At 40.3% G+C, this 12,442-nt stretch overlaps 1 protein-coding gene across 1 annotated transcript; it reads left to right on the top strand.

The window, feature by feature from the left end:
* Positions 1–5,045: 5,045 nt before the first annotated feature.
* On the top strand, positions 5,046–8,621 carry MLEC (malectin). Its single transcript, XM_063454577.1, has 5 exons — positions 5,046–5,435; positions 5,725–5,903; positions 6,032–6,208; positions 7,160–7,217; positions 7,395–8,621. The coding sequence occupies exons 1-5, from the start codon at positions 5,246–5,248 to the stop codon at positions 7,619–7,621; spliced, it is 831 nt and encodes a 276-aa protein (XP_063310647.1). The 5' UTR covers positions 5,046–5,245; the 3' UTR covers positions 7,622–8,621.
* Positions 8,622–12,442: the final 3,821 nt, after the last annotated feature.

Genomic DNA, 12,442 nt, shown 5'->3' with positions numbered 1-12,442 from the left:
AAAGGTGTGCTGTCTATAAATGAGACAGGCAAAACGCCTGACGCGCGTTTCAGTGCTATAACAAGCACCTTCGTCAGAGGCAAATGAGCTGCTGCTCCGGATGTCAAATATATACCCTGTGTGTGTATGCCGCTATCCAATAGATGACCACTCTCATTTTTGGGCGTGACTATTTCTTGGCGCGAAATTCACTGCCCTATCATTTCGGGAGATGCGGATAAGGGTGGGGTATGCAAATTATGTAGCCTATAGTAGGCTCCTCCCATTTTTCTCCGTTATCGTAGCCCATTCTGGGCTGTCTTTTTCCACTTAATCGGCATTGCCGAAATGTAGATTCAACTGTGTATACAGGTATATGGTTCAACTGTATTCATATACATATAGTGATGCCCAATTTTAGTTTAATGCATCCTGGTTATCAAAATAGATGTATATATACCTGTATATTAAAACAATTTCTTGTGTTCAATGGGGAGTTATTAATTGCATACTTAATAGGGGAGCAGACAGCTATTAGATAAGAAAAGGGGAGATACATTCAGACCTAGATAAGTAGGTCAAAATAAAGTAGAAAAAATAAATAAATAAAACGTATGTTATCAGACTACTTGTGTATATTAAAATAGTAGAGTCATGTTGGCAAGGAATTATATACATTATAAATTATGAACGAATTTCATGGGGTGAATACATATATATATATATATATATATATGCGTTATTTAGTCAGGGATAAATGGTGTGAATGAGAAACCCTCATTCAAACCCATCGGTGAAAGGGTTTTGAGTTTATAGATCCATATGCTCTCTCTCTGTAAGAGTTTTTTATCTAGATCACCCCCCCTCGGTCCAAGAGTGACCTTTTCAATTCCACAGAAACGTATATTCTGTGCAGAGCCTCCATGGTGAAGTTTTAGATGTTTTGAGATGGGGGTATCAACTAGTCTCCTTGGGTTTACCGATGTAACATGTTCTCTTATCCTTTGTTTAAATGCACGTATGGTTTTACCAACGTACATTTTTTTTTATGAGTCAGCATATCTAGTAAGGAATATTTTGAGCCCGACACATTAAAGCTCAGTCCATTTGATATAGGATATGCAATGTTAGACTCTATATAAATATTATTTGGAAGAATTAGATTCCCCTCTATCTATCCTCTGAATACATATATTATTTGGATTTAAAGGGGACATTATCACAGTATTACTATTATTATCATTATTATTATTTTTGACTACTTGACGATTTTCCAGACATTTTGCAGCCCATACGCCTGCTTTCTGCAAGTTATGTGGCCTGCATAATTCGGTTTTTCTATATCGGGATTTACCAAAGAGCAAGTTATTGAGTTTATCAAAGGTTTTGTCTGTTCTCAGAGTTCTCATATTCAGTTTTTGTTATAATCGTTCATAGTTGACAAACTGAGCAGTACAAGATAATTTTTTTAAAGAAATACCGTAGTGTTTAATTTAACATTTGAAATGACATAATCAGCAGTAAGCATATGCCATATAATGCTATGCACCTGTGTATTTGTATAGCATGATACGAAGGTCATGTTTAGTTTTAAGGAGATCAACTGAGCATGTAACAAGAGGTAAAGTTTCACAAGAATTTATGGCTAATCTTATGACCGATTAGAAGCCGATCATGTACCTAGGCAAGTCATTTAGATCAATATAAAAAGAAAAATGAATTTCTCAATATAGCAGTCTAAGTTGTTATCTCACTTAAATGTATTCCTTCACTGATTGTACAGCAAAAACATATATATTGACCTGACATGAATAAACTCCCACCATTCCTGTATAATTAACAAAAATTACACATAACGAAAGCAGCCACAATTGCAACATTAGAGGAAACTGTGTATTTTGCAAATGATTAATTACAAGAGGACAAGTCTATAATCACTCTAATCAGGAGTTGGATGTATGATCCTATTAACAGCAAACAATAATAGGATCATCTAATTAGGATGGAGTTTCACTAACTAAAGGATAATCTCCAGTGCTGGATAATCTTCACACTATATCGCTGCTTAGAAGAGCAACTCGGCCCACAGAATAGATCAAAGTCTTGCATTTAATCATGTGGCACTATAGGGTAATGGTTCCGAAACCTCAATTGGACCAAGATACGCTTTAGTGAGAGAGAATTTTACAATTTTGAAAGTATTCATACACGTTTCACATTATGGCAATATCATGAACTGTATTACCGTAGTTCATGATAAATGGCATTCACAAAAACGATTAGTAACAGAAAAATATTGAGCATTTGACCACCGCTGCCAGCAACAGATACCAATTCAATCAACTTCCAATCCCCTGTCTATTTGGGTGAACAATCTATTAATTACAATAGCCCTTGTTCAAAACTATAGAGGGATCCCTGCTGAACTCCAACAGTCACTGCATTGTACACACAACAGAACTAGTCATACAAACATATGGTGAACCATGCTGCTTTTATAAATAGATATAAAGGGGGTTATTTATTAAACAGTGAACTGAAAACAGACCAACTCCACTATTTTTACAACTTAACAGAATTTAGTGAAGTGTAAACTGATGTGTAAATATGAACTAAAGTATGGAATAATTGACGACAGGCTGTTGAATTATTAGAAAAATAATGCACACCCGACGTGGCAATGCGGTCATGACGCGAAGCGGAGTGGCTGTTACACCTCGGGTGTGCATTATTTTTTTCTAATAATTTAACGGCCTGGAGTCAAATATTCCGCTTGTACTACAGTTACCACACCTCGAAACATAATTCAGATGATGTATTTCAAGAAGTTTGTCAAGTTTTTGTCATTAAGGCGCTCTTGTATGTAGGACTAATTTCTTACGCAACTGTAATGCAGTCAAGACCTGTCTGGAACTACTTTAGCCGTGCGTCTCCCTGAAAATTATGCACACCTTCGAACGTTCGTCAACCAATCATATAGAAGCATTCAACAGCCCTGTAGTATAAATTGAAAATAAACCAAGCTGACTAGAGGATTTTCCAACATTAGCTATTACATAAATTTGCAGTCTGGATTATAATTATATAACAAATTCGAATTAAAGAGACACTATAGGCACCCTGACAACTTCACCTCATTGGAGTGGTCTGGGTGCTGTGCCCAGTCAGTTTAATCCTGCAATTGTAATTTACCAGACAGCCACTAGAGGTGCTTTTGGTCCGCTGAATTACGATGGACTTCCTCAGGTTTTGCGGACATCCAGCGTCAGCTAAAACCCCATACGAAAGCATTCATGCAATGTTTTCCTATGCGGTAGCCTCATGTGCTCGCAGTGGAGGAGCCTGAAACAGCTTCGAGGGACATTTTACAAAAAAATGGCAGAAAATTTTACTTTTATGAATTAACTTGGTTACACCCCCTGGCTATCTGACAACTAGTTCTGTTTCTTCCTGGTTGTTAAGCTCAGTGGAACTAAACTCAAAAGGCAGCAATAACTCAGAGCACCTGCCACAGAAAGTCTGGACAGGGTTAGAAGGTGAAGGTTTGCAAAAACTGCATACAAGGGATCTTCCAGTTTTGCAAGCTGTTTTGGATATACACTCCTAATTAAAGGGACACTGTAAGCACCCAGGCCACTTCAGCTCATTGAAGTGGTTTGTGTGCCAACTCCCATCACCCTTAACCCTGCAAGTGTAATTATTTAAGTTTTTATAAACTGCAATAATTACCTTGCAGGGTTACGTTCTCCTCTAGTGGCTGTCTACCAAACAGCCACTAGTGGGACTTCCGGCTTCTTAGACGACTTTTGGTCGTCTAAACAATGCTGGATGTCCTCATGCTCTGCATGAAGACCTCCAGCGTTGCTGTAATCCCCATAGGAAAGCACTGAATAATGCGCTGCGCATGCACATTAGGTCTCCGTTGGCGGGGGAGCAGCCTGGGCGAAGCCTGACCCAGTACCGTGGGTCATCGGCTGTGGATTGAGGTCACTGACTGAAGGGGATTTAACCCCTCCAGCACCACAGGACACAGGGGAAAAGGGGGGGGGGGGGGCACACCAGGATTCTGCAGTGCCAGCAAAACGGGTTTGTTTTCCTGGCACTAGAGAATCCCTTTAAACACAAGCAAGTTTTCATTTGGGGTATTTCTACTAAACAGGTGGAAATCTAGTTACCTTATGCAAGCTGGGTCTGAACACTGGGAGTAGATATGGGATTCAGTTTGTATTCTGTAAGAATGGGGAGTAAATGAAAGATAAATCGTTATATGTAAAGGGTTGGCATGGCTCAGTGTGGAGCGTGAAGGGTGACTGTCTGCAGTAAATGGGGTTAAAGTTTAGAGTAAGTGGAGAAAGAGGGGCTAGCATGGGCACTGTCTGGGGATAATGGGGACAGGGATTAATGGCTAATAAATATGTCAGCTGGTGCCTGCAAGCAGCTCGGGTTCTGTTTTGGAACCAGATTATGAGGTTGCCACGTTACATATAGAGACATTGTAAATAAATGGAAAGTCCATGATATTCCCACTGGCCATACTACGTGTTCCCAGCATTGTATGATGAGATGCCATTATTAATTTAGGTTTAATGTGCACCGCTCCGGTGTCTGTCAGCGCCATACACACCTCTCTGCACGTGACCAGACACGGAGGGCGGTTGCCATGGAGACAGGTTTCCTGATTGCCAGAAGCTGGGGGGGGGGGGAGATGGCATCCCACCATGCTGTGCGAAAAGCCGCGCTGGAGCTCGCTGATTGGCTGAAGCCGCTGTGCGACTCCGGCTCACACTTGGTGTGTTTTTCCTGCCGCCAGCAAATCAGAGCCGAGACCCGCTACTGGTGACGCTGCTTTCATGCCGCTGCTTTCACTTGCGCTGTCTCATTTTAACCGGAAGCTCCGCGTACTTCCGCTTTTTTCCAACCGGACCAACCGGTTCCTTCCTCTCAACCAAACCCTGTCACCTAGCCCCGCCCACTGCACAGTGTCGGCTGGTGATTGGCCGGGCTCCATTCTCTTTACACGAAGCCCCGCCCACCGCTGTCCTGCGCCGTCAATCAGAGCCCAGCTCCGGCCCGCGGGGCGCGGGATGCGATGTGATTGGCTGAGCGGCGAACACGCCAGGTTAGGTTGCAGCCTCGGAGAGCGTGAATGAAATGTGCGGGCTGGCGGTGAGGGAGTGCGGGCAGAGCGCCTGCGGCCGGTGAGAGGTCGCCCCGTGTCGGGTTCAGTCGCTGCGCTCGTACCACGCCCAGCCCGTCACCCCGGGAGATGCCCTCCGTGCTGGCAATGCTGGGCCCTCTGGCCGCCCTGCTGCTCACCGTGCTCGCACAGCGGCCAGCGCAGGGAGCCGGGCTGCCGGACAGCGTGATCTGGGCGGTGAATGCCGGCGGAGAGGCCCATGTGGACATACACGGGATCCACTACCGCAAGGACCCGCTGGAGGGCAGAGTGGGCCGGGGTGAGTGAGCGGGCGGTACCGGAGCAGGACTCGGGGTGCAAGGCACCGACAGGGGGGTAGAGGGGGGCAGGGCACCGGGATAGGGGGAGAGATCTAATTGTAGAGCTCACTGACTGGGCTGATGTTTATTGATATTACATTGAGACCACAATAAGAGACCAGCTTTGTGTTTTAAATCTGATCTCCTGCAAAAATATATGAATATTATCTTTTTGTGAAAAAAATACAAACATATACTGTGTGTGTGTGTGTGTGTATGTATATATATATTGTCTTCCTGTTTTCACAGCTTCAGACTATGGATTGAAACTGCCTATTTTGAGATCTAACCCAGAAGATCAGATCCTATACCAGACAGAGCGCTATAACGAAGACAATTTTGGATATGAGATTCCCATTAAAGAAGAGGGAGAGTATGTCCTGGTGTTGAAGTTTGCAGAGGTGTACTTTGCACAATCCCAACAGAAGGTAAGTATGTACATTGTGTGTTAACACCATGTTGATGCTCGCAGTGACCACTCCTCTCATGGGAGTGCAACAGATGGTAGATTGCCATTGCAGGTAATTGACAAGTATATGACCTCTATCATCTACAGGTGTTTGATGTGCGTGTGAACGGCCACACTGTTGTGAAGGACTTGGATATATTTGAACGTGTGGGACATAGCACAGCCCATGATGAAATTATCCCCATAAGCATCAGGAAAGGGAAACTAAGTGTACAAGGAGAAGTTTCCACCTTTACAGGGAAGCTCCATGTTGAATTTGTAAAGGTAAATTAAGGAGATGTGAATAATTGTTACTTAGGACAGACTTCCTTGTGCTACATTCTATAAAAAGAAAAGAAAAGAGGGGCACATACTATTTCAATGCTGATTCAGACTTTCCAAGCTACTCTGTGCATGTTACATACAAATAAATATATAGATGCAATAAGCATTGCTCCCATGTAGCTGCTGTCTGGTCTGCATAAATATCCCACTTCATGAGCAACAAAAATAAAAAAACTTTGCTGTTTGTAAACGTTAATGGTTTTGAAGGCAGTTACTGACAACCGCTCTGGCCCATGATTTACTGCTTTCACTTGAAAGCTGACAACTTCAATATATATCTCCATCCAAATTGCACAGTGCTACCATTGAAAATAATGGGAGTGCCAGGCTAACTGTTCACAGCAGAAAAGTCAATGCCTGTGAATTTGCAGTAAAGCTAAGTTTCATGCTTGTTTTTTTTTTTTTTTTTATGTAAGCTTATTTCTGCATTGCTCAATGTATTATTTTTAGATTTGTGTTTAAGTAACACTCACTTTTTGCCAGCTCTAAATGTGTGGTGCTAGCTTTGTGTATGTCTTTTACAGTTAAATGATTGTTGCTCTTGTACACTTGACTCTATGCTTTGACAAGAAGGTAATGACTACAAATACAGTTGTCACTGGTGATTTCACGAGCACTGTGTGTGTGTGTTTATTTATATATATATATATATATATATATATATATATATATATTTTTTTTTTATTATTTTTTATTTTATTTTTTCCCAACTTTTTTATTTATTTATTTTTTAATATATGTAATATATAAAAACCAGAACTTGTCATATGCACCTTATGGCCTCTTATTTACCAAAGTTCAGTTCATAGTGTAAGAAAAATGCATTTGAGTGCACACACAACTAGTTTATGCAACTTTTAATTAATTTTTTTTTTTTTTTAATTCTCCCAGGGGTATTATGATAATCCCAAAGTTTGTGCTTTATTCCTAATGAAAGGAACATTAGACGGTGAGTCTATTTTTATTCATTCCTTGACTTATTTTTGCTTCTGTTCACATTAAACTGTCACAGGTTTACAACTTCTTTTGCAAAGTTTAGCCAAGTATGAAAAAAATAAAAAAAAAATACACCAATGATATTCATTAAAGTGAACGCATTGCCTTGTGTGCTCTCTCATTATATCAGAAGTTCCAAAGCTACAGCCTCACCCTGGCTTAGAGAAGAAGGAGGAGGAAGAAGAGGAGGAAGAGGATGATGGATCCACTAGCAAGAAGCAGAATAACAAGAACCGCGTGCAGTCTGGCCCACGCACCCCAAACCCATATGCCTCTGACAACAGCAGCCTCATGTTCCCCATCTTGGTGGCCTTTGGCGTGTTTATCCCCACACTATTTTGTCTGTGCCGACTATGAGGTGCCAGATGTCATTTGTTAGTTGGGTTTTCTTTTTTTTTTTTACTTTTTGCATATTATTTTTTTTTTTTTTTAAGTAACCATGAAATCCCCACTGAGGCTAGGAGTTCATTGGTTATGAAGTAGGAGAACTGGACCTTTTGCAGACATCATAGGGGTAATTGTATAATAGATACATAGCTGCAGGGCCTATCTGAGAGCAAAATCCCTCCCTCCTGCAGATCGTATCTGGGTTTGGTTCTGATAAAAGGGCAAGCACTTTTTATGTTTTAACAACTGAACTGGAAAAGGAAGTGGTGCTGGTACGAATATAACTCTTTGTGCCGGAGTTGCTGCAACCTCTGCACACGTTACAGTGCCTGGTTTCTTCTCTGTTTTGTTCTACCTTGTTAAATTCCTTGGAGTAGACATTTTAAGTGGCCCAGAAACTACAGTGTGGAGTTCTAGGCGGACAATACATGATTATTCATCGATGCAGTCATCAGTGAGAGGGGGCAGTAGCCAGGATGGTGACAGTGCAATGTCTTCCTGCCGTGAACACAGTGGGGTAGCAGCTGAGCCAATGAAAAGACCCAGTTTTCATGACTGTATATTTCCAGATGTTCTTGTAACGACCACAGTGATCTGATTTGTTTCTGCACCATAGCTCCTGTTAAAGGATGCAGGGTTGTGTACTTCATGCTCAGTCTTTGCAAACTTTTTTAAATTACTACACTCCTTTGTCTTTTCATATGCATGTATGCTACAAGCTGTCTGTGAGGTCTGTTAAAATGCTACGAGGTACTATGTTTCCCCCAAGCATATGTTTCTGCAGTATGTAGCTGCTACATTCAAGGATTCTGATTTTTATTTTTTAATTTTATTTTTATTTTTACTAAACGGCCACCCCAACCATTTGTTTTCCTTGGTTAACTTTAATGTGGGCAAGGATGTAGGTTACAGTCCCCCAAACATCTAACAAATTGAGCTTCTGCACCCTAGTATGCAATACCGTGTCAGTGTGCGCTCAATTTTAATAATAATAATAATAATAATTATCAAAAAAGTGCAGTTCCTTGGTGGGGGGGTAACATTGGTAATCCCAAGCTTTACATGTGCCATGGTTGGCCTGAATTGTTACGGCTATGGTAATGGTTTGAAGAGTGCACTAGTCTGTGCTGCTGCTGCTTTTGACTATATATATTTTTTTAATTTTTTTTTGTGCCTTTTCGTTTTGCCTTGAAGCATGTGGATAATCTGCACCATTATTCTCCCATTGTTGCCTCAATTATATGTTCACTGACCACCATTAGTTTGATGTACATTATTTGACATGCCTTTTATGTAACTGGATTTGTGGTGTGAAAATACAGAAAATTAAGACATATCAAGCAATGCAATGCTTGCACGGAAATAGTAATTTAAAAACTGTTATGATAAAATGCTCAACAAATCTGTCTTCAAATGCTGATTTGAAATTGACCTAATGGGTCAACCCCTTGATTTCACTGCTGGTGTATACAGCACAAGCTCAGCTTTTTATACCATGTGGTTCTTAACCTCAATTCATAGGTACCCAGGTGCGTGTGTATGTAAAAATATATATTCATTCAAGTCCTATAATACTAGTTAGCCTGAAAGGGCAAAATGTTTGGCCCTACAGGCTAACTAGTATTGTAGGACTTGAGTTATATATTTACATTACCATGGGCTCTATTCTCTGCCTCCACCCAGGGGTTAACCCATCTGGTTTAGATTGTCAATGAACTACCTGTGTTCAAGCAGGTGTATTCATAAGTGTAGAATATATTTCGGTTTATTGGGCTGGCTTGAAAACCCACCGCCTTTTTGTTATTACACACGCACAGCTGCCTACTTTCCTCTGATATCATCCCCTCCATGCACAATTCTAAAGGGGAAGAGTGTGATTTGCTGTACAATGAATAGAACACAGCACAATTATGTTTCCTAAGGAAGTAAATAGGTATTGCTTCCTATCACTAAATACAGGTTGCTCTAAGCTATTAATTCAACCCCCCACCCCAATTGTTTGAAACCCATGCTTGTTGGTTAGGTGCTAATGACTCAAAAGGTACCTTAGATGTCTAGTGTAGCTAGTGGTCTTATCTTTATACATTGAGATGGTTTAACTAGTGTCGATTTCTAGTGCTTGGGTAGTGAGTGGGTTTAAACCTCACGACTCCTGTATTTTCTGATGACTTGAATTTTATTATGGTACTGTTTGGGTGTGAGGTCTGAAGCAGAATATCAGTGGTCTACTCGGACCTATTGAATTTTGTAGCTTTCATCAGTCTACATTTATTTGTGCCCAGCAAATGAATACTGTCTCTGGAGTACCATGTACCAAACGTGGTACTATGTATCCGAGCTCTCTACTTGCCCTATAATGGATTTTTTTTTTTTTTTTAATAAAGCCCCTATCCTTGCCCCCAAAAATGAGTAACTCATATCCTCAATCAATGCTTTTCTCATGTGTTTGACAAGAGTGCAATTTCAGCAGAGCAGTTTACATGTGGCTTTTATGTGTAAGTGTGCAAATTTGAAAGATGCATGCAGATAAACATAGGAACTAGCACAGGGGGGGATGGGACACCACAACTGTCCAAGACCAGGCAAAGAACCATGGTAGTTGCAGTTATAATACAGATGGGAAGTCACATTTTGGCCACCTCTAAATTGCTACATTTTGGCCACTTCTGAAGTATCCCACCAATTTATTTAGCAATCTGTAGCTATATAGGTTTTCTTATGCTTCAGGAAGAGATTGCACTCACTGCCTTGCTCTCTAATTCACTTGATTTTTGCCCTGTTTGTAGTTTACTGCTCTGTATACAATTCTTTTTATTTTTTTGTTTCTAGATTTTTATACTGTATACGGTTAATCAGAATATTTCTTTAATCTTCATCTCTGCTTTTGTTTTGTAAGCTGTACATGTTATGTTTTTTTGTTCTGATTGCATTGTGTGCTGCTGTATAAAGGGGAGATGGTGCACAGACTGAGTTTTTTTTTGTTTGTTTGTTTGTTTTTTTTCCCCCATCTTTTTTTTTTTTTTTTCTTGTGTCCAAAATATTTTTATTTTTTTCCCCATGTTTTAATTTTTTAATTTTTGCTTAATTCTGTAAAGATCTGGAAATCTGCAGTTTCTGCCAATTTATAAAATAAAAATAAAGAGTTTATATTATAAATTGTATTCTTGATTTCTCTGTTACAAGGTTTTGAAAGAGGACATGCACTGGAACATGGAAACCTTTCCAGGGTTTCACATGGTCGGGTTTCTGTACAAACAACACACAGCTTTCTTTTTGAATGGATTTGTGAGATTGTATTTACGTTTTGTGTGTGTGTGTGTGTGTATGTATGTTTACAGTAGGAGCCCTCCATTTCTGTATTGAAATTCTTCTTGTGTTTTGAGGCTGCTTAATTCTATCTCCCAAGAGCATAATAAAGATTCCTCCCACAGATTCAATTTCCTTGCTGCTCTCAGTGCTTTTCAAGGCCAAAGAAAAACGTGTTTATTTCCAAAAAAACAATATATAATACAGAAAAGCTGCTACCACAGTGCATGGATGTTCCCCAAACACCACAGCCCACATTTAAGTGAAAAGCAAAATGTTGTCAATAAAGAAAAATCAAAATCACACAACTACTGTTGAGCACTCACCCTTTTTCAAATGGAGGGCTGTAGGTATAACCCCCAAAAAGTACAGTGGTACATCTGTTTACAAATGCCTCTGTTAACATAATTTATGCTTTACAAATGAAAATCCATTAAAAATAATGCCTTGGTTTACAATTTTTTTTTTTCGCAATACGAAGCAAGTTTCCCCAAGTCTGTGGGTAGCACGTGGCGTTGAGTGTGGATGTGTTGGGAGTGGTTTTTGCATCGAGTTTTGGAGCCATTCTGGAAATGTTTTGCAGCGGTTCGGGGACTTTTTGGGTTTCTTTCTCAAGCGGTGGAAAGGTAGGGAAGCTGAGCTTCGTCGCTTGCATGCCTTTTACTGTGTGTTCTGCATTGTGGGTTGGTTTACATGCCAGCTCATTTTCACTTTTTTTTTGACCTCCGGGAAACAACATTTCGGTTTACGAATGTTTCGCAATAAGAAACATCCCAGAGAACGCATTAAATTCATAAACCGAGGTACCACTGTACTGTAGAAAGAATATGGAGATATACAAATTTGCACTCACAGAGCCTTTTTATGGTTGGCTCTAAACACAAATGCTTATGCACTTTCTAGTGAGTGTAACACTTTAATTCTTTGAATACTGCCAGACAATCCAAATAAGAGTACATTCATGTTATGCATGAAAACACGTGATGCTAAAATGGTTAAACTTTGGTGTTCTAAATGTATCCAGAAACATGTTGGCCTCCCCCCACCCCCCTTTTCAGACCACATTTCCAAAAATACATATTTAGTGAATAAGCCCCTTGGGATTTTCTAATACTCTCTGCTTTGTAATAAAACAGCAATCAATTTTTACATGTATACTTGATATGCTTAAGGTCTATATTTCTGGGAGGAGTTTGTCCTATACAAACCCTATCCCACCTTACCTTGGCCGTTCCATTTCAGGTCATGGTTCAGCACAGAACCATCTACTTTTGGTTCAAAGGTCATCAACACAAATCGCCTAAACTCCAAACAAGCTGGCCTCATTAGAAGCTCATGGGGCACTGCCGTGGCTTTTTTAACCCCTTAAGGACCAAACTTCTGGAATAAAAGGGAATCATGACATGTCACACACGTCATGTGTCCTTAAGGGGTTAAAGTGTTGTGTTTTTTGTTTGTTTGTCCAACAAAACTAATTTTGATCAT

This window comes from Pelobates fuscus, chromosome 5, assembly GCF_036172605.1.
Source record: "Pelobates fuscus isolate aPelFus1 chromosome 5, aPelFus1.pri, whole genome shotgun sequence".
In the NCBI taxonomy this organism is placed as follows: domain Eukaryota; kingdom Metazoa; phylum Chordata; class Amphibia; order Anura; family Pelobatidae; genus Pelobates; species Pelobates fuscus.
The sequence above is the reverse complement of the archived record's forward strand: the minus strand, read 5'-3'. Positions and strand labels throughout refer to the sequence as shown.